This window comes from Macaca nemestrina, chromosome 14 (assembly GCF_043159975.1).
Source record: "Macaca nemestrina isolate mMacNem1 chromosome 14, mMacNem.hap1, whole genome shotgun sequence".
Lineage (NCBI taxonomy): Eukaryota > Metazoa > Chordata > Mammalia > Primates > Cercopithecidae > Macaca > Macaca nemestrina.
In genome coordinates this window covers 25253803-25277290 of record NC_092138.1, presented here as the reverse complement: position 1 = coordinate 25277290, position 23488 = coordinate 25253803, and the positions used below count along the sequence as shown (strand labels likewise).

At 38.4% G+C, this 23488-nt stretch overlaps 1 protein-coding gene across 1 annotated transcript in view; it reads left to right on the top strand.

Moving 5' to 3' along the window:
- LOC105498954 (transmembrane channel like 1) overlaps nucleotides 1-23488 on the top strand; it is a 170081-nt gene that overhangs the window by 47429 nt on the left and 99164 nt on the right. Inside the window, exon 6 of the mRNA XM_071077413.1 lies at nucleotides 23310-23400. Within this exon, the coding sequence (XP_070933514.1) occupies nucleotides 23310-23400 (91 nt within the window). The remainder of the gene's footprint in view (nucleotides 1-23309; nucleotides 23401-23488) is intronic.

Sequence of the window (23488 nt, the reverse complement as noted above, 5' to 3'; positions counted from 1 at the left end):
ATGTAGCTGTGCAGTTTTGAGTGAGTTTCTTAATCCTGAGTTCTAATTTGATTGCACTGTGGTCTGAGAGACTGTTATGATTTTCCTTCTTTTGCATTTGCTGAGGAGTGTTTTACTTCCAATTATGTGGTCAATTTTAGAATAAGTGTGATGTGGTCCTGAGAAGAATGTATATTCTGTTTATTTGGGGTGGAGAATTGTTTAGATGTCTATTAGGTCTGCTTGGTCCAGAGCTGAGTTTAAGTCCTGGATATTCTTGTTAATTTTCTATCTCATTGATCTGTCTAATATTGATAGTGTCCTGCTATTATTGTGTGAGGATCTAAGCCTCTTTGTAGGTCTCTAAGAACTTGCTTTATGAATCTGAGTGCTCCTGTATTGGGTGCATATATATTTAGGATAGTTAGCTCTTCTTGTTGCATTGATCCCTTTACCATTATGTAATGCCCTTCTTTGTCTTTTTTTTGATCTTTGTTGGTTTAAAGTCTCTTTTTTCAGAGACTAGGATTAGAATCTCTGCTTTTTTTTTTTTTTTTTTTTTGCTATCCATTTGCTTAGTAAATATTCCTCCATCCCTTTATTTTGAGCCTATATGTGTCTTTGCACATCAGATGGGTCTCCTGAATACAGCACACCAATGAGTCTTGACTTTTTATCCAATTTGCCAGCCTGTGTCTTTTAATTGGGGCATTTGGCCCATTTGCATTTAAGGTCAATATTGTTATGTGTGAATTTGACCCTGCCATTATGATGCTGGCTGATTATTTTGCTCATTAGTTGATGTGGTTTCTTCATAGCATTGATGGTCTTTACAATTTAGTATGTTTTTGCAGTGGCTGGTACCAGTTATTCCTTTCCATGATTAGTGCTTCCTTCGTGAGCTCTTGTAAGGCAGGCCTGGTGGTGACGAAATCTCTTAGCATTTCTTTGTAAAGGATTTGATTTCTCCTTCACTTATGAAGCTTAGTTTGGCTGGATATGAAATTCTGGGTTGAATATTATTTTCTTCAAGAATGTTGAATTTTGGCACTGTCTTCTGGCTTGTAGGGTTTCTACAGAGAGATCTGCTGTTAGTCTGATGGGCCTCCCCTTGTGGGTAACCCGACCATTCTCTCTGGCTGCCCTTAATATTTTTTCCTTCATTTCAACCTTGGTGAATCCGACGGTTATGTTTATTGGGGTTGCGCTTCTTGAGGAGTATCTTTGTGGTGTTCTCTGTATTTCGTGAATATGAATGTTGGCCTGCCTTGCTAGGTTGGGGAAGTTCTCCTGGATAATATCCTGAAGAGTGTTTCTCAACTTGGTTCCATTCTCCCCATCACCTCCAGGTACACCAATCAAATGTAGATTTGGTCTTTTCACATGATCCCATATTTCCTAGAGGCTTTGTTCATTTCTTTTCACTCTTTTTTCTCTAATCTTGTCTTCTTGTTTTATTTCATTGAGTTGATCTTCAATCTCTGATAGCCTTTCTTCTGCTTGATGGATTTGGCTATTGATACTTGTGTATGCTTCACCAAGTTCTCGTGCCATGTTTTTCAACTCTGTCAGGTCATTTATGTCCTCTAAATTGGTTATTTCAGTTAGCAATTTGTCTAACCTTTTTTCAAGGTTCTTAGCTTCCTTTCATTGGGTTAGAACATGCTCCTTTAGCTTGGAGGAGTTTGTTATTACCTACCTCTAAAGCCTACTTCTGTCATTTATCAAACTCATTCTCCGTCCAGTTTTGTTCCCTTGCTGGTAAGGAGTTGTGATCCTTTGGAGGAGAAGAGACATTCTGGTTTTTGAAATTTTCAGCCTTTTTGTGCTGGTTTCGTCCCATCTTTGTGGATTTATCTACCTTTGGTCTTTGAAGTCGGTGACCTTCAGCTGGGGTCTCTGAGTGGACGTCCTTTTTGTTGATGTTGATACTATTCCTTTCTGTTTGTTAGTTTTCCTTCTAACCATCAGGCTCCTCTGCTGCAGGTCTGCTGGAGTTTGCTGGAGGTCCACTCCACACCCTGTTCACCTGGGTATCACTGGCAGAGGCTGCAGAACAGCAAAGATTGCTGCCTGTTCCCTCCTCTGAAAGCTTTTTCCCAGAGGGACACTCACCAGATACCAGCCAGAGCTCTCCTGTATGATGTGTCTGTTGGCTCCTACTGGGAGGTGTTTCCCAGTCATTATACTTGGGGGTGAGGGACCCACCTGAGGAGTCAGCATGTTCCTTATCGCAGCTGGAACCCGGTGCTGGGAAATCCGCTGTTGTCTTCAGAGCTGCCACACTGGGTCATTTAAGTCTGCTGAGGTTGCACCCACAACCTCCCCTTCCCCAAGGTGCTCTGTCCCAGGGAGGTGGAGGTTTTACCTGTGAGTCCCTGACTGGGACTGCTGGCTTTTTTTCAGAGATGTCCTGGCCACAGAGGAGGGAATGTAGTGAGGCAGTTTGGGTGCAGTGACCTTGCTGAGTTGTGGTGAGCTTTGTCCAGTTCGAATTTTCTAGCAGCTTTGTGTACACTGTGAGGGTAAAACCCCCTACTCAAGCCTCAGCAGTGGCAGATGCCCCTCCCCCCACCAAGCTCAAGTGTCCCAGGTCGAGCTCAGATTGCTGTCCTGGCAGCGAGAATTTCAAGCCAGTGGATCTTAGCTTACTGGACTCCATGGGCGTGGGACCCACCAAGCCAGACCACTTGGATCCCTGGCTTCAGCTCCCTTTCCAGGAGTGTGAGTGGTTCTATCTCGCTGGCATTCCAGGCACCACTGGGGTATGGAAAAACAACTCCTGCAGCTAGCTCTGTGTCTTCCCAAATGGCAGCCCAGTTTTGTGTTGGAAACCCAGCACCAGGGCCCTGGTGGCGTGGGTACTGGAGGGAATCTCCTGGTCTGCAGGTTGCGAAGACCATGGGAAAAGTGCAGTATCTGGGCCGGAGTACACGTTACAGTCCATAGTGTCTTCCCTTGGCTAGGAGAGGGAGTTCCCCGATCCCTTGCACTTCCCAGGTGAGGTGAGGCCCTGCCCTGCTTCAGCTCACCCTCCTTGGGCTGCACCCACTGTCCAACCAGTCCCAATGAAATGAACTGGGTACCTCAGTTGGAAATGCAGAAATCACCTGCCTTCTGGGTCGATTTTGCCGAGAGCTGCAGACCAGAGCTGTTCCTGTTTGGCTATCTTTCCAGCAAATTGGTGAATTCTTATGTATTCTGCAATTCTGTATCTTTTAAGTGGAACATTTAGGCCATTTACATTCAACGTTAGTATTGAGATGTGAGGTACTATTCTATTCATCATACTATTTGTTGCCTGAATACCTTGTTTTTTTATTTGTTCACTTATTTATTGTATTTTTGTTTTAATGGGTCTTGTGAGAGTCAGGCTTTAAAGAGATTCTGTTTTGATGTGTTTCCAGGGTTTGTTTCAAGACTTAGAGTTCATTTCAGCAGTTCTTATAGTGCTCCTTGGTAGAGGCAAATTCTCTCGGCCTTTGTTTGTCTGAAAAAGACTGTATCTTTCCTTCATTTATGAAGCTTAGTTTCTCTGGATACAAAATTGTTGGCTGATAATTGTTCTGTTTAAGGAGGCTAAAAATAGGACTCCAATCCCCTCTAGCTTATAGGGTTTCTGCTGAGAAATCTGCTGTTACTCTGATAGATTTTCCTTTATAGGCTACCTGGTGCTTTTACCTGGCAGCTCTTAAGATTCTTTCCTCTGTCTCGACTTCAGATAACCTGATAACTATATGTTTAGGTGATGATCTTTTTGCAATGAATGTCTCAGGTGTTCTTGGAACTTCTTGTATTTAGATGTCTAGATCTCTAGCAAGGCCAAGGAAGTTTGCCTCTATTATTCCCCCAAATATGTTTTCCAAACTTAGATTTCTCTTTTTCCTCAGGGACACCACTTATTCTGAGGTTTGGTCATTTAACATAATCCCAAACTTCTTGGAGGCTTTATTCATTTTTTAAAATTCTGTTATTTTCCAGTACATTTTACATTTCTCTAAGTGTGTCTTTTATTTCCTGAAGTGTTGTTTTATATTTATGCTATCTATTTCACTGAAGATTTCTCCCCTCATATCTTGTATCATATTTTTTTATTTCCTTAAGTTGGACTTCACCTTTTTCTTGTGCCTCCTTGATTAGCTTACTACTCGACCTTCTGATTTTTTTTTTTTTCTGACAATTCAGGGATTTCATATTGGTTTGGATCCATTGCTGGTGAGCTAGTGTGATTTTTTTAGTGGTGTTAAAGAACATTGTTTTATCAAATTACCAGAATTGTGTTTCTGGCTCCTTCTTATTTGAGTAGGCTGTTTCAGAGGAATGATCTGAAGCTCAAGGCTGCTGTTCAGATTCTTTTGTCCCACAGAGTGTTCCCTTGATGTAGTACTCTCCCCCTTTTCTTAGGGATGTGGCTTCCTGAGAACCAAACTGTAGTGATTGTTATTTTTCTTTTGGATCTAGCCACCCAGTGGAGCTACTGGTCTCTGGGCTGGCACTGGGGGATGTCTGCACAAAGTCCTGTGATGTGAACCATCTTTAGGTCTCTTAGCTGTGGATACCAGCACCTGGTCCAGTGGAGGTGGCAGGGGAGTAAAAGAGACTCTGTGAGGTACCTTAGTTGTAGTTGTTTAATGCACTAGTTTTGTGCTAGTTGGCTTCCTGCCAGGAGGTGGCACTTTCAAGAGTGCATCAGCTGTGGTAGTATAGGGGTGGATCAGGTGGTGGGTGGGGCCCTAGCACTCCCAAGAGAATATGAACTTTTTCTTTAGCTACCAGGGTGGGTAGGGAGGGACCATCAGGTGGGAGAGGAATTAGGTTCAAATGACCTCAGACTCTCCTTGTGTGGCGCTTGCTGTGGCTGCTGTGGGGATGGGGGTGTGGTTCTCAGGTCAATGGAGTTATGTTCCCGGGAGGATTATGGCTGCCTCTGCTGTGTCATGCAGGTTGTCAGGAAAGTGGACAAAGCTGGTAGCTACAAGCCTCACCTAGCTCCCATGCAACCCAAAAGGCTGGTCTCATTCCCACTGTGCCCCCCCAACAACACTGAGTTTTCTGGCCTTTGGAAACCTACAACTGTTTTCCTCTTTGTCGTGTCACTTCTCTACAATGTATTGATCTTGTTGAAAATTTTATATTAGCCGGGATTCTAAGCCACACTGCCTTGAGTTACTTTTCACCTGCGTGATGTTCATATATTAATAGACTTGTTTGTTTTTCTCTGGTTAATCTGTCATTTTTTACAGGAGACTGTCTCAATTAAAAACTTATGAGGGTTCAGAAAAATTGTAATTTCTTCCCAATCATGACAATAGCAGAGCATAAAACTAAGCACAGGGCCCATCTGAGTATGGGGCCCTGTGTGACAGTGCAGGTCACAGGCCTATGAAATTGTCCCTACATGTGAATTTCACCTGAATATTCCAAGCCAAGAGCTACTTATTATCTATGTTGAACATTTCTAATGATTTCCATCTTTTCCAATAGCAGAATTCAGTGGTCTCAAATAATTTAGCCAACTCACATTATAGAACTCAAGTCTATGTAACTCCAAGTCACTGTTCATGCACTATAGCCATGGAGTTCTTTTTAAATACCATTTTGAACATGTCATTCCCATGTTCAAACCCTTCAATGTCTCCCTAGTAATTAAAAAAATTTAGTCAATTTTGCTTAAAAAAATCAGTGAGCTCCACAATCTGAATTCCAACTCCCTTTCCAAAGCAACCTCTCATTAATTACTGATGATGACCATGAGGTTTTGGAGAGGGACAAAACCATCTCCAAATGTTTTTGAGTATCTACTATATATCGTGTCCTGTACTAGAAGATGTTTTACACATTAACTCATTTAATCCTCATGAGAACATTGAAAACAAAGTTATCCCCATTTTACAGATGAGAAAATTGAGATTGACAGAGGTAAGGTAACCATACATAGTTATTAACTGTGAGAGTGAATTAAAATCCAGATTTCTCTGTCTCTAAAACATCAGGCTTTTTCTATTGTGCCATACTTCTTCTAATTTGAACCATATTTTCCAGTGAAATGAGATTAATCTTCTCCTATAGATATGCCAGGTACATGTTATCACTTCATTCTGGTATCTTCTCCATTTTTTGGCATCCTATGTTTCTTCCATGCCTGACTTTATCTCCCGTTTGAGCTTCTTTCTCTGCCAACACCCATAGAAATAAAATTCAAATGAATTCTCTTGATTATTCATTTGGCTCTTGTGTTATGCAGCATTGTGTTGTATTTTTAAAAATTGTATGTAAATCTCCTTCCTTTCGGAAGAGATTTTGAGTTCCTCAGGGCACAAAATGTATCACATAGCTCTTTATTTTCTCAAGCACTAGCATAGTGCTTTGTACACAATATTTAATTAATGTCTTCTGTGTGGGTGAAAATGTTAATGTCATTTTTGTTGGACATTCATTTCCAAAGCAGAAGAACAATTAACATGACTGGGATGTTTAAAGGGTCTGGATGAATAGGTGAGTAAAGGACAGAAATATACTGGTAAAAAGCCCTGATCTATAGTGTTTGCCAATTTCCATGGTGTAAATACTTCTACTATAGCCAATTTCAAGCTACCAACAGTTAGAGCCAGCTCACAAAATTCTTGGAAATTTCATAATCAATGGTTTTGTGTGAGCCAGCATAAGTCAACTTCGGTATCTCTTTGGGGGTTTTAATAATGAACTCAACTTAGGTAAAACTAATCTGGAACAACTAAAAGCAGAGGTTAAAGTAAAATAACTCTCTTATTTAATCTATAATCAACTATGAAATGCTTGAATTAGAACTGCCTGTGAGAAGGAAGAACAATGATTCCATAATATGAAGACTGAAGACAAAGGCTGAAAGTGCATCAGTGACTTCTTATCCTAGTTTTTTTAAACTAAAAAAACTGCTAAATGATTTTTGTTTTATATTTTAGAATTTCCTCCCACATCTGTTAGCATGCATAGAGAGTTTCAGTTTTTCTTTCATCTTCTCTGCTCCTGCTCATTTCTCTCTTTCTAAATTTTATCTTAAAGTGGAACACTTTTTATTCAAGAGAAATCAATTCTTGATTGAGATCAGAAATCTCTTGCCATTCACATTAGAGTTTATCTACCACAATTGCCTGCTTCATCATTTTTATTCTATTGGAATAAGTATTTACAGCTATAAACTATCCTGCGTCTTGCATATTTCTATTAAACAAGAACAATGTCCCTGACAGTCTTCTGTCTCAGGATTTATCTTATTAATATTTGTTGTATTGTTACGGGTGCTTAGCAAATTATTGTGGTTAACTTTACCAATACGTTTCAAATAATATTTTGAAATTTTCCCTGGAAGGACATTGAGAAAAGCCAAATGTAAAAATTAGTGCTTTTTTCCTTGGGATTTGCATGTTTTGAAAATGTTCTCAATTGTTAAGGAAGTCAGCTGTAAAACATAGGCTAAATATACTTTTGTCTACCAAGAATTCCCTTTACTTGTCTGTTTCATGATTTGTTTAATCTTTCTTAGTTATGCATGTACCATTTTACCATAGTTACCTGGATATATTCTTGTCTCTGCCTTAGTTTGGCAGACTTTTCAAGTGGCTCACTGAGCTCCTGTTTCTATTTCTTTTAGAAAGTTGTGGAGGCATTTATTACTCCCATAACTGCCTCAAAATCTCAAGCACATGGCCTAGTTAAATCATCTTGAGGTTGTGCCCATATGGTTGCAGGAGGATATTAGTCATTGGGAAAAATGGGTCTAAAATGATAATATTCAAAGATGTTTTCCAATATTCTTGGCAATCTTATTCACTAATTTCCACAAACATTTAATTATCAAGAATTTAAACAACTTTGTCTTAGTTTCCTGCTGCTATAATAGAATACCACAGACTGGGTAATATATAAAGAAGGAAATTTATTGGGCATATGGTTCTGGAGGCTGGGAAGTCCAAGAGGCATGACACTGGCACCTGGCAAGGGTCATCCAATGGTGGAAGGCATCACATGGTGAGCAAGGATGAGAGACAGAGAGAAATGGGGCTGTATTTATCTGTTTATCAGGATCTTACTCTGTGATACTAGCCCACTCTCATGGTAACCACATTAATCCATTCATGAGAATAGAGTCCTCATGGCCTAATTGTCTCTTAAAAGTCCCTTCTCTTACTACTGTTACAATGGCAATCAACTTTCCAACACATAAACTTTAGGAGACATAGTCAAACCATAGCAAATATTAAACTTCAAATAAACAAGGATTTTTTTTAGTAGCACAGTATAAAATGATAATAATAAATATCAGACATAAAAAAGTTCTGAAGTTCTTTTCAGATAGATAAATCATGGTCACTATTATCTTCTTAATTACATTTCATTGTACCCTGTTTTCTGTGGTATTATCAGTCAACATATTATATATAGTAAGATGCATTAAATTTTCTGAGCTTGCCAGGGCATCCTGTCCCCTAATGATTTTTGATAATGATTTATCAAATGTGTACTCTTTAGAATTTTAGCTGTCAGTAACAGTTGATTTTCACAACTTTTATTAGACTATCCATTATGTTTTTTGGAAAGGTGGTTAAAAGGATAAATACATTAATTATCGTGAAATTATCTAGGAATGCTTTTAAATACATTTGACATAATACATTAACAGTAAAAGGGAAGCAAATGTGCACCTAATAAGCACAAAATAAGATTAATCAGAGAAATATGTCCTTGCTGTTTTGGGGAAGAGTTATCCAGATCTCAGGTAAGGTACTTTTTGTGAAGATAACCTTTGGGTTTTATGAAGCTTGTAACAAGATAACAATCAAGGCATTTTTGTGGCCATCTTTATGTATATGACCAAGCAATGGCAAGTGAGATACTATTTTGGGGGCTTAAATAAAATAAAATAGTTAAGCTTTATGAAAATGCACATATTAAAATAAATTTTGAATAACATTGTACTTGAATATTATATTAGTCAGGGTTCTCTCAGACAGAACTCATAGGATACACACACAAACATTATATGTATATAAAATATATATAATATATAAATATAATATATATTTTATATTTATATATATAATATATATAAAATACATATAATATATATTTTATATATAAGGTCCCACGACAGGCTGTCTGCAAGCTGAGGAGCAAGGAGAGCCAGTCCCAAAACTCAAAACTGAAGAACTTGGAGTCCAATATTTGAGGACAGGAAGCATCCAGCACAGGAGAAAGATGTAGGCTGGGAGGCTAGGCCAGTCTCTCATTTTCACGTTTTTCTGCTTGGTTTATAGTCATTGGCAGCTGATTAGATTGTGCCCACCAGATTAAGGGTGCATCTGCCTTCCCCAGCCCACTGACTCAAATGTTAATCTTTTTTGGCAGCACCCTCACAGACATGCCCAGGATTAATTCTTTGTATCCCTCAATCCAATCAAGTTGACACTTAGTATTAACCATCACAAATATCATAACAAATTGTGTGAAAGGAAGAAAGGGGAATAGTTTTACATTTCAAATATAAGGGGTCCAAGATTCCCTTTTATATTTATAAAAATTAGAAATTTTTAAATAGTATGAATCACTTATTTCAAATAGTTGTGTTTATGATGCTTTCATAATATATATGCCTAAGTTTACATATATTTATACGTGTGCATGTATATATAATGTATATATACACAAAGGCAGTCATATCTACATAAAGATACATGGTTCTTTGGATGAATTAACTTTTACATTTTATGCATACACTCTTATTGTGTTTCTTGACCAGTACTTGGTCACAAGGATCAGGACAGGTTAGAAGGGAGGCTATGGAAGGACACTGAAAATACTACCACAACTTAATTCTGCAGAAAGCCCAGTTCACATAGGAACATGGTGTCCTTTGAGGGTGCCCTTACCTGAGCTGTGTTCCCCAATTGCTAAGGACAGTCTTCCATGTCTAAGTTTGTCATGTGGCAAACGATCACATTTACCAGATAGTCCCAGTGATTTGCAGAGCTCATTGAACTGCCATCATTTAAAAGCATCATTTTAAATTTATTGTCCACTGATAGATCAAAAGATTGAATACACTGTTCCAACAGAAAACTAAGGACTTTTTTTAAGAAAAATTTAGACTGAGCACTTCTAAATATCAGTACACAACATTTTGAAAAATGTTTTGAAAAAACAGTTATAATGCTTAGAAATATTTAGAAGAATCTAAACACACAGGTATTGTGTTGAAACATGCTACCCACACTTTCAATGCAGGATGCTTCTTCTCACTATGGGGCAGCACTTTGTGAATTTTTCTGTTTCACAGTATTCAGAATTCATTAGAATGCATTTGATTAGAATGCACATGAGGCAAGCAAAATTAACACAGTCTGTCTACCAAGCCACATAGATGGCCTTGCAAAGAGCTGAATGCTAGTATATCTAAGAATATGAGATTATGTGTATGATTCATGGTGGAAATGTCTCCTTTGTTAGAGAAATTCCTGCAAACCAATGCCTAGAATGCCCTCTCTGCCTACTCGAATTCTATTAGCCTTTTAGCATCCATTTGAATTCTTATCTCATCTATAATATCTTCAGCAACTCTCAAGCCTCCATTGTCCTCTCCTTTTTCACTTCAAGGCTGTCTTGCTTCGTTATGTAACTATTTCATGGGCCTAGATCTCATTTTTCTTAATATAGTTTAAGTTATAGAAAGGAATCCATATATTTCTTTTATTTCTTTTAAACACTTAACACATTAAGAACATAAAACATACCCAGTAATTACTTTGAAAAAACAAAAAAAGACTAAGTAAAAGAGAGAATGAAAGAATAATAGAAATAAAATGAATTTGTTTATCAACCAGAATTTTGGGTGGATCCTCCTCATAGCTATGTACAGCAATCTATAATTTCAGTGCCATTTCTACCTACTTCTAATAAAAATATTCCCACAGTAAAGGGGTAAGGTGATATTCCACCATTTTGCAACATTTTGGTGATTAGAATTGTTGAGGTACAGTTTTAGATAGAGTTTCCTTCTTATTCTTGGGCTAGTGATTTTAAGATTTATTTGTGGGTTTTAGGTCACGTTCTCCCCAAATCTCATTTCTACTCAACACAAGAACAGTAAGTGTAGGCCTTAGAGATATGGCGTGGAACTCTGCAGCCCACATAATACTATCCCTGCCTTCAGGTATTAGTGTTGCTAATAACATGCTCAACTGATTCATTAAAACAAAAGACAAAAAATAAACAAACATAAAATCATTTTCATAGAGCTTAAAGAGACTATCCAGAGAGACATTTATAAAGTTACCATTATAAAATGCTTCACACTAAGAAAGAATTCATTACAATAATTTGGTTGTAAATTGTGTAAAGATTCTTTTTCCCTCCATCAATTTTAGATTTATTGGCTGGAGCCTTGTAAGCCAGACTGACAAAAGACAGATTAACAAGAGAAAAACAAGCAGAAGTTTACTACCATGTATATCCTTCTTACTCATGGGACCACACAGGGATGAGTAACTGAAAGAGGAGGTTAGAACTTGAGTTTACATAGCATCTTAACAAAAGAACAATACACTTTTAGAGAAGTGACAAGACAAAAAGGACTTTGAGTTTCTCGGATGGCAAATGATGGGAAAGCAAATATATGGGGGAACTAATGGAAAATAAGGACTATTTAGTAAAGCTTGTTGTGCAGATTCCTCTGGTGCCCTCTCTTGACTGATAGGTCTGGAATAGTCTTCAGTGATTAACTTCTGTCCTTCCCGGTAAGAGGGGAACGAAAATAATGCCTTTATATATTTATCTCCTGCTTTTAGGCAAAGGGGGAGAGCAGAGAGCTTTTCTTGTGTATGCTGCTTCTTGATTGCTTTCAGCTCAAAATAATCCTTATACCATATTTTTGGCATATTTTGGCATAATATGGCACATAATCCTGATACAGCCTATTTTGGGATGCCATATTCTGCTACCCTCCACATTGTCTCTACCCTTCTATGATCTTAGCAGATAATAGTTCAGCTTTCCAAAATGTTGGTTCCTTTCTATGAAGAAAACACAGTTTGTGCTGTGACCAGTATTGTAGCTCCTAGGGAAACCTGTATGTTCTCCTCTCTCTTCTCCCCTGCTGCTGTAATACTAACAAAAAGATTGTTTAAACCATAAATTGACTCTTAAAGCAATCAGGTACAAATCAGAGTTAAGCCAGCAATGAAAATTAGCATTGTTTTAGAGCTCCAGGGAGCAAAGAAGTCATCCCGAGTCTGAAGAGCTTCTGTGGCAGTAACTTGGAATTTCATACAAATTTGACCTGTCCAAGACTTGCTTTAATTATTCATCAACACCAGCATCTGACTTTAACACATCTCCATGAGTATCATCAGAACTAGAGAAAAAAAAAATTCCCTTAAGAAATCTTTGTACATAGGCCACTCTCATGTTTGTTGCTGGTAAAAATTTTGAGGTCTTAGTAATTTAAAAAATATGTATTTTACCTGTGAAGTGGTACTATCCAAAAGGAACTATACCGAAATACATCAGACAAAAAAGTTAAGAGGTTATAAAAATGCACATGCAATTCTTTTTTTGCTTGTTCTTAGTTTATTTACTGCTTGTTTTCAGATAGTCAGTCAGGTAGTTACTCTTTAGAGATGTGAGATAAAGTATGGACATGAAAAGTAGTTATTTACCAAAGGCAATTATTGAGTATCGAAACATGTAGAGTACTTACTGCCAGTTCAGGGAGACAACAAAACAATTATATATAATATAGTAGCTGTTTAGCCCAATCTTCCAATAATTGCTTGACCAACATGCTAAATTTAAGAGTTCTTTACCTCTTAAATTTGGTAGTCGCAGTAAACAAAATTTGGTTAGTTCTGCAGGGGCAGAAAGATGTGCTATTTTGTACCCATCATAAGGTCACAGACAATACTTCTGTAATGAAAGAGGTTTGACAAGAGAAAAACATAACACATTTATTTAACCAAGGTTTTAAATGACATGGAAGCCTTCAGAATGTAGATTTGAAGTCCCCAGGTAAACTGTCCATTTTTATGCTTAGATTCAGTAAAGAGTGAACAGCCATGTAGAAGTGTTATTAGACAAACAAGGAATTATGGAATAGTAATGATGAGTGGGGAAACCCAGCAATACCTGTCCATATTCTTCTTGTCCTCACTGCTGTAACATCTCTTCCCCCTCCTGGCTTATTTTGGTATAGTTCCTTTTAGATAGTACTACTCTACAGATAAAATATATATTTTTTGATTATGAAGACCACAATTTTTGTCAGCAACAAATATGAGAGTGTTTCTTCCTCCCTTGACCTACTGTTGACCAAGAGTAGGTCATAGAATTTCTTTATGGCCACCTTCTAGACAGAAAGATGGAGAAGGTTAGAGTAATAATTCTTGTTTATATGGCCGGCTTTGGGGAAAAGGGGGTTTTAGTGTTTCTAAGGCCTGCCCTGGGGAAGGGGAACTCTGAATTCTATGGCGGTTTTGGGGAAGAATGAGGGGTGAGAGGCAGGAGAGCAGGAGAAGGTCAGAGAGACCCTGGCTCTGACGCTGCTTCTGAGGCCTTCCAGTGTCCTTTAGTTCAAGGTGCCTGGCATCCCAAAGCAGCACATTCAGGATATCATTTTCTGAGCCCAACAGTTCCATATTCTGCACCCAACTTGCACGTTGGAATCGTTTGTGGACTTAAAAAAATATTGATGCCATATCCCAGTCCTAGAGATTGTGACTTAATTTAGCTGTCTCCAACCTTTTTGACACCAGGGACCAGTTTCATGGATGACAATTTTTCCATGTACTGGGGCTGGATGAGGAGATAGTTTCAGGATGATTCAAGTGTATTACATTTATTCTGCACATTGTAATATATAATGAAATAATTATATAACTCACCATAATGTAGAATCAGTGGGAGCCCTGAGCTTGTTTTCCTGCAACTATATGGTCCCATCTGGGGGTGATGGGAGACAGTGACAGATCATCAGGAATTAGATTATCATAAGGAGTTCACAACCTAGATCTCTCGCATGTGCAGTTCACAATAGGGTTTGCACTCCTATGGAAATCTAATGCTACCGCTGATCTGACAGGAGGAGGAGCTCAGGTGGTAATACGAGTTAGCAATGGGGAGTGGCTGTAAAGCAGATGAAGCTTCACTCACTCGCCCACCACTTGCCTGCTGTGCGGCCCAGTTCCTGACAATCATCTGGTCTTCTCACTGGTATTTATTCATTCAATTAGCATTTGTTGAAATTCACATCTGTGCCAGGTGCTAAATTCACATCTGTGCCAATGGCCACGACCTGGTGGTCATCTGGTCTTCTCACTGATATTCATTCATTCAATTAGCATTTATTGAAATTCACATCTATGCCAGGTGCTATATTAAGTACTGGGAAATTAGTGCAAAAAATATAGACCTTTGAGATTCCAGTGCAATGGACTAGAAAGCAACACTTGGGATAACTACTGCAGAAAGGGCAGCGGTTAAGTCACAGTACCTAGGGGGTGGAGGAGATTGTTGGAAAGAAAGAAAGGATCAGGAAAGGTTTTGTGGAGGAGCTGTAGTGTTGGCCTAACTCTAGAACTGAAGATAAAGAAAATGAAGACAACAGGTGTAGGAGAAGAGAAAGGGCATCTTAGAGAAAGGAAACAGCATATATAAAAGCCTTGATGCATTATAAATCAAGTTGCAGCCAGCCTTTCATCTTATGTTTTCTCTAACTTACCCTGTATATCATTGTTGAAACATTTTTCTCACAGCACTGTATTACACACATCAATTTCCTGCTCGAAAATACTCTGGATCCTTATTAATAACAGAATGAATTCTGCACTGCTGAACCTGACATTAGGGCTTGCCAGCTCCTCCTCTAAAGCATTTAAAATGTCCTCTTCGTTGTCTATCTGAAGCCCCCAGGTATGTTTTCATCTCTTCACTTTTGCTTATATCATTCTCCTGCACCAAAATGTCCTTCCTACTCCTTTGACCATGTAACTGAATCCTCCCTTTGTTCAGGGTTCCTTGATACCACTCCATCTCTCATCTCAATCTTGTAGCATTTATGTTTACTTTTACTATTCTTGTTTGTTAGTAATTAGATGGTGCCCTAAATATTTATCTATGTCTTTACTTTTTAATGGGATTGTAAATTCCTTGCAGAAAAGCGTAGGACCACGTTATTTTATTTCTCTTTCTGCATATGGCACAGTGCCTTAAAATAAACAAAATTTATATTTTATTACTGATAACAAAACTGAATGACAGTAATATAATGAGTATGGAAAATGGAGAAACCAAGCATTTGCATAATTGCCTAGTCTTTGATCATTGATGCACACTACTTTTATGTAATTATAATGAGAGTATACAAATTGTTCTGTATTCTAAAATTTTACTTGACATTGTATCATAAACATTTCCTATGAAAAATAATAAATATCAGCTGGGCACAGTGGCTGACACCTGTAATCCTAGTATTTTGGGAGGCCAAGGCAGGTGGATCACTTGAGGTCAGGAGTTCAAGAACAGCCTAGCCAAAAAGGTGAAACCTTGTCTCTACTAAAAATACAAAAAAATTAGCTGGGTGTAGTGGCACAAGCCTGTAGTCTCAGCTACTCAGGAGGCTGAGACATGAGAATTGCTTGAACCCAGAAGGCAGAGGTTGCAGTGAGCCAAGGTTTGCACCACTGTGCTCCAGCCTGGGCAGACAGAGTCAGTCTCTGTCTCAAAAAAAAAAAAAAAGATAAATATCTTTGGATAATAACTAAAAGCATCATTTACCCATGGCGTGCCAGGTACTGCTTTGCTTACGCTGTTTCAACTTTTGTATGTATGTCCTTATTCCAATCCCATGAGGTAAACACTGGTGTTATCCTGGGGAAACTGGGAACACTGAGCTCAAAAAGAGTAGAGCTGTGCCACTTAGTAGGTGACCTTGGATACTTATTTTACTTAGAGAATCCTCAGTTTCCTTATCTCTGAGATGGGGATAATAATAGTTTCCACCTTTCAGGATTTTGAGGGGATGAAGTGAGATGATGGACATGAATAGTGCCTGGCAGATGGCCAACACTCAGTGTGCTTCAGCTCTTGAGTCACTGTTGCTGATCCCATTTTACAAGTGAGGAAGCTGGATCAAAGACATTTAGTAACGCTCCCCAAATCACACACCTGGTGTGTGACAGAGCCAAGATTCAAACCCCTGTCCCAATTATGACATGAGATAGGGATCACAGAATTTGATACAATGTTGTCCAAGTGTAACATTTTACAATTTAGTGCTACAGAGAACATGTGCAGTTTTGAGGGAAAACACAGTTGGATATCTTCAGATTATCTTCTGCTTGGAGAGAAGGAGAAATTGAGAGAGAGAGAGAAAGAGAGAGAGAGAGAGATTCCCACGGGCCCAAGCTCTCTGCAGCAGCATAGCGTGGCTGGAGCAGAGCTCAGGCTAGAATTCCTGACTGCTTCCTCCCAGGTGGTGTCATAACTGGGGCTTCTGAGACCCAACACTTGGGCCCTCTCCTTGGGTCTCAGTTGGAGAGTTGAATCCTCTCCTGCTTGCTTACTAACAAGAACAATTCCCACTTTCAATGGGGTAACAGTCTGAGGGGAAATGGGCTGGGGTTTTGCCTGGAAGTATCTAGTTATTTCTCAACTTTGTAGTTTGGAGACTCAGCATAAAAACTGCAGTCAGCCCTATTAGTACTATTGCTGCTAATACAGCCATCCCCCCTTATCAGAGGGGAATACCTTCCAAGACTCCCCGTGGATTCCTAAAACCAAGGATACTACTGAACCTGATTGCTGTCAGTGAGAACATATTCCTGTTTATGTCTTTCACCCACACATTTAATGCCTTTTCTATCTTAACTAAGCACTTATCACACACTATGGCCATAACTTTTGCAGTTTGAAGTACAACAGAAAAACTAGCAGGAATTTTTTTCCCTTCTTCACAATTTCAGGAAGAGAAGACGTCTTACCATAGATCTCAGCAACCTCAGCATACATTTTTTTTTCTGTCCTTATTAGGTTGGGAACTTTCCCTTTTTGACTTAAAGGAAGTACTTTGTGGCTTCTCTTTGGCATATCTGAATTGCCAGCATCACTAAGCTTATGCTTTGGGGGCATTATTAAGTAGAATAAGGGTTACTGGAACATAAGCGTTGTGATACTGTGAGAATCAATCTGAGAACCCAGAGGGCTACTGACTAACATGAGGAGAGTGCAGACTGTGTGGATTTGCTGAACAAAAGGAGGATTCACTTCCTGACTGGACAGCGCAGGATGACATGAGATTTCATTATGCTACTCAGGACAGCACACGATTTAAAACTTATGAATTGTTTATTTCTGGAATTTTCCATTAAATATTTTTGGACTGCAGTTGACTACTTGTAACAAACTGTGGAAAGCAAAACTGCAGATAAGAGGGAACTACTGTAATAGTTACTGCTTATACTGCTCTTGCTATTTGCCATGGATTAAACTAAACACACTATATACATTATTTTCTATAATGGATGCAACAATCCTACAGAGTAGCTACTATTATCTCCATTTTGTGGATGAAGCAGCTGGGCATCTTAACCATTCCAGCTACCGCCATCAGCATTTACCTTAGGAAAAAGATGTGTTTTGAATAATCACTTCCAGTATTGGGATAATTTTCAATAATTCTACCAGCCTAACTATGAAGTTATATTATCTAGGAGGCCTCTAGTTCTTATTTTTAATCCTTGTAACTTCGAGTAGCTTCTTACCTCTGTAACTCACTCCCACAGTAATATTTCGGGAGAAGCCAGATTCTCTGGACTATTGGTTAAGTTCTTTTAAATGGCAGTGTTTGTTATGAAAAGACTTTTCATTCTTCTGGTCCCCTCACTGGAAACTGCTCAAGAGTACAAGTTTTGATTACAGTTGCCTAAACACCAGTTCTGAATTGTCTTTCATTTACTTGAGCAATCAATTGGTTGCTCAATCATACTATCAAACTGAAAACAAGAGGAAAGTCAACCGAACCTAACCCAAAAGAGGAACATGTTTCCTGGGATGAGAATGTGTCAAAGGCAGCATAGCATGACCTAACTCTTCTGTGTAATCATGGTTGTATCATGTGTTATGGGTAAATTATCTATTTTGTAAGTTAGTCCAGTGTGTGCTGCTTCAACTAACTGTGAAAGCATTCTTGAAAGACCATGAAACCTAATTATTCTAATTACCAACACAACAGATTGATAAATGAATGATGAGGTCAGGTATCATTGTCATTAAATAGACCTCGCTCAATTATTTATCACTGGGTCTGGGGTTACAGCTCAGAGAGCTGTGCGTATTGCAGCACAGTTTGCTTGAGCTCTGAGACCTGAAGACCAGATTACAGTCTTGGCAGGTGGCTTTTGTTGAATGTAATTCAAGGGGGTGGTACACATTTGTTTCAGTCAGACATTTGGGTGTTTTGAGGCCAATAGATATTCAAAGTTTATCTACAAAAGCCTGTTTCATTTCAACCATGTAGAAAAATTTCTTTAAATTATACCGATAAATACAAATGAGTAGGAGAATCGATTAGCTGTAGAAAGACATATATGTAAAGATGTTTTCTTGCATCTTAGTGTTCTAAAGACTGTTCTTTATTTTCTTAGATTCTGCTATCTGTCATGGATACTTTAGTGCTCTGTATTGATCAATGTTTGTCTTCATATTGGATTTGTTTTTGTACCTTGTTTCTAATTGTACAATGAGATATGTTTTCTCATTAAGAAATTTGTTATTGAGGAGGATATAATTGGGTGATACTAGTTTTTTATCATCCTGAAATCATGCCAACTCATTGCAAAGATCAGTCCTCAAATTGATATTAAGGCATGCCCTCTCATTGAGTCTCCTGAGATATCTTGCAGCCCAGTGTCCCTTCTTGAAGGCCTGTAACCTGCGAAAGTACTTTCTTACATCCTATGAGCATCAGATATGGGGGATAAAGAATCCCTTCTTGCTAAACAATTATTCTTGGCCCACCCTCTGCCCCTTGGCTTTATTTTAAACCCATCCCCAACATACCTGATTAGTTGAGTCTAGTAATTCTGGCTTGAGTGGGCTATAGGGAGCAAGGATTAGCTAGAATTGCTGTTCAGGGACCTCTTTGGTATAAAACTGGGGGAGGTGGGGATCTCTCAGAGAATGAAGGAGAGGGTAGAGCACTAGGGAAGAGAAGAAATTCATACCTGAGATTATGTAATAGATAATAGAGTCTGGACTTTCGTTTGAAAGCCAGAATCAAGGTATATATGTTGAGGGTAGGGAGGGGTAGTAATTGAAAGTTAAATATGAAACTATACCTAGCATCAAGGAAAACTAATAGTAATTGAAGAGACAAAAATAAAACTTGTTTATGTCGTTCAAAGGAAAATTATATTTATAACATATGACAAAAACTTCATTAATGCCATGTAGATAGGGTTCCAGATTATTAACCGAGTTTATAATTAATTTTGTAGTGGTTTTAATTTGGTTGTTACCCTGACTTCCTTCTCTGTCTCTTAAGTTTTGCTAGTTTAATGTTCACAAGCTCACAAAATTAAAAATCTTGGTAGAAATATGGAGTAGCTATTTCTTTACACTTCTGTTTAGAACAAAGTTGTGCTTTTGAATTGACCACTTATCTGGAAAGTGATATAAATCTAATAAGCAAAACTGGGTGTATTTTAAATTATCTGTTAAATACCTAGAGCAGTGGAGATGTCCTGAAAGTGAGTACTTTATTACATTTGAAAAACAAACTTTAATTTTACTACTAAGAAGAATTTCCATTTCTCTATTTATATGTGTTCTTTATACTAGAGATTAATATGATAGCTCCTCTGTATACTTAGTTTTATGAATTTCAAAATTCTTGATGCCAAATAACTGAAGTATTGTCAATTCTGCCATAACATGATGTATGGTTTCCTAAAAATCCCCACACTATGCAAAATTGGGCAATAAAAACACATTTTACAAAAAAAAAATGGGGATAGGCACACAATACATAGAAACATCACTAGTGGCACATTACAAAAAATATGGGAATTTAGTAACAATGACAGCAATATTTTACTCATATTAATGGTTAAGAAATTTACAATAAATATGGCAGTTTACTTTGAAAAAGATCTAACGTTCCCTTGTGGAAGCTGACCTTCAAAAGGGTTGCAGTTTGTGAATTTTTGAGAAGTGTTGGGGGGAGAGTCATTGTTGCCCCAGTTGTGAGCAGGTGTGGCTTTTCTACCTGTGTGGGGAAGTGCTGATGGATGAGGTGTATGGATTTTGTGTATTCCTACGCTGCTTGGTTTAGCTGGGTGCAGTCTTCTGCATCTACCTGGTGTTTCTTGTGGATAGAATCACACATAAGCAAACCCCAAACTTGTGTTATGATCAAATTGTTCTGTAATATATCAATTATGTTAGAACAGGGTCATGGTTTCAAAACCAGCATTGCCGTAGAATTGACTGTGTAATAATCCTTTCAACACTTTCACATCTATGATCCCACCTTGTTCTTGCCACCATCTTAGCAAGCAGGGGTGCGATTGCCTGACCATTTGTTTTCTGGGAAATCTTGACCTATTAAAAGTCACACAGTAACTGAGGGAACCTGTGTCAGAGCTTGCCTAGGTCTGTGTGAGTCTGAGGCAGGCGTGCTTTCCTCTGAAAAGCCAGACACTCGTGTATGTGGGTCAAAGAGCATCAGAAACGTGGGCAAGGTCGTAGAGACAGATCCCAGAGACAGGATTAGAAGCCAACTTGCCTGATTTTCTGCTTAGAGGCTTCAGTTCACCATTTTAGAAAGTGCCTGCTGGCTGCCACCCTCCCTCCTGTCTTATCACCTCTAAAACACATTGTTAATGCTTACATAGGATGTATTTTCTTCACTGCATGAATCTAAAAACCCAGCCATGAGAACTCAGCTTCTAATTTTTGCCATTGCTTTATTGGATATTTTATTTTTTTTATTTTATTTTTTTATATTGGATATTTTAGAACATGCAAAAGGTTTTAGAAATTGTTTTTCAACTAATTTTTACCAGCACAGAGGTCATGTCAAGTGTTAGGGTGTTTGACAACAAGGCCAGTCTAGTCTGTTAATTGAGTTTCAGAGAAGGTTAATGATAAAGGGTGCAATCCCGAAGTCTGGGAATGACTTTGCTTTCAAGCATTAATTATTGTGGAAAATAAAATTATTAGATACTCCCTTGTCTACATCTACCCCAAACTGTGTCAATCAGCTCTGTTTCTAGAAGGTTTACATTTATTAAACACTCCCTGTGGTCAATGCAACTGTCAATGCGATGGAAGCTACAATAAGACAAGGTATTGTATCTGCTATCAGGAAACTGATTTGGGAGTTCTGTTTGGTGACCAAAGAGAATCTTTACCACTGTGCTTACATTTTTATGCCAGAATATGGGTGGGTGCACATGTACAGGTGAGTAATGAGGCCCCACTCCCTAGTATTAGTTAAGTCAGCAGGTGTATGCTGTTTTTTTGGTCACTGTGTATTGTAAAATTCTGAGTTTGGCACTGATACTAGGGAACATCTTACAAAAAAAATTCCTCACTGACCCCTCTTTTTTTTTTTTTTTTTGAGACAGAGTCTCACTCTGTTGCCCCAGGCTGGGGTGCAGTGGCACAATCACAGCTCACTGCAACCTCCGCCTCCCAGGTTCAAGTGATCCCCCTACCTCAGCCTCCCCAGTAGCTGGGATGACAGGTGCACACCATCATATCTGGTCAATTTTTGTACTTTTAGTAGAGGCGGGGTTTCACTATGTTGGCCAGGGTGGTCTTGAACTCCTGACCTCAAGTGATCTGCCCACCTTGGCTTCCCAAAGTGTTGGGATTACAGGTATGAGTCACTGAGCCTAGCCAGACCCTTCATTTCTAAAAGTTGACTTTATATGTTAATAGGAGTTTAATTATAGTCATATGTTGAAGGGTCTTGTCTGTAAAACCACATATTCCAGGGGCCATCCAACTGAGGACAGCACTGCACTTGTGGAACCACAATCCAGGCTTGGGTTATCTGTTTCTACCGTGACAGAGGCTACTCCATCACTTAAACTATATGTTCTGCAGCCCCTGAGAGGTGAAGACAAGCCTGGGTTGCCTCTATTTGTAATTTTCTTTTTTGTAATTTTTTTTGGTAAATTGTTTTTCAAACAACAAATATGACTGTCCCAGTCAGTTGAAGCTGATAGAACAAATGACCATAGACCGGGTGGCTTAAACGACAGGCATTTATTTCTCACAGTGCTACAGGCTGTGAACATCGAAGTGCCAGCATGGTCGGGCTCTGGCAAGGGCCGTCTCCCAGGTTGCAGATGGCTGGCTCCTTGTGTCTTCACGTAGTGGAAGCAGGGCTAGCTAACTCTCTGGCCACTACTTATAAGGGCACTAATTCCATTCATGAGGGTTCTACCCCCATAGTCCAATTACCTCCTAAAGACCCCACCTCCAAATACCATCACATTGGAGATTAGATTTCAACATACAGATTTCGATAGGGACAAAAACATTCAGTCTATAACAATGATCAAACAAGGTTACAAAAATTGTAGTGTATGTAGCATGCTTGCATTATGTTTTGATGAATTAATGTTTTTTTATTATATATACCAAAGAAACCAATGTAACTGCTGTAAATGTATAAATATTTGGGAGTAATGTTAAAGTTTACATTTAAAGCCCTTTCTGAATGTGAGGCTGAAAGTATTCCATTTCTCTCTCTTTCTCTTCTTAACCCGATTTACTTTACAGAATGATTTTTCTGTTGTAGGTCGTAATTGCTTTTTTTTTTTTTTTTAACAGGATTAAGTACCAGGTCATTAAGTGTGTTCTATGTCAGTTTGACCTAACCTCTCTGCCCGTTTCTTTTTTTCTAAAGGAATTCTTTAAAAAGAAGAAAGGGAAGTATTTTAAAATAAACATTTGACTGCCAGAATCTGATGTAAACTTCAGACTCAATTTTAACATGTGATAGAAATGAAAAGAACTAAGGTTCTCTATTATGACATTTAGCATCAATTCCTTTTCAATGATTCCAGCTAATTAATAAGTGAGCTAAAATATCTTACTTTTTCTGGTCAGCATTTAAAAATTTAAACATGAATTGAAAATCTCTAGGTTATAAAACACAGTCTAGGTTCACTTGTGAGGGATCTAGAAGAAATAAGACTGCAGGCCCGGTATAATCAACTGTCCACTACTTCTATATTCTAGTCATTGCAACTCACCTCCCTTTATCCCTTATGTTATTTTTATTTTCTCAGGGAAGCAAAAAAATTTGTGAGTGAAAATGAAGGGGCTCTTGGGAAAGGAAAAGGAAAACGGTGGTTTGCATTTAAGATGATGATGGCCAAGGTAGGTATTTTTATAGTTGTCTGGTTTATGGCATATTGCCTCTAAGAAGAACATTGATTCTTTTCTAAAGGGGTGAAAAAAATCTTAC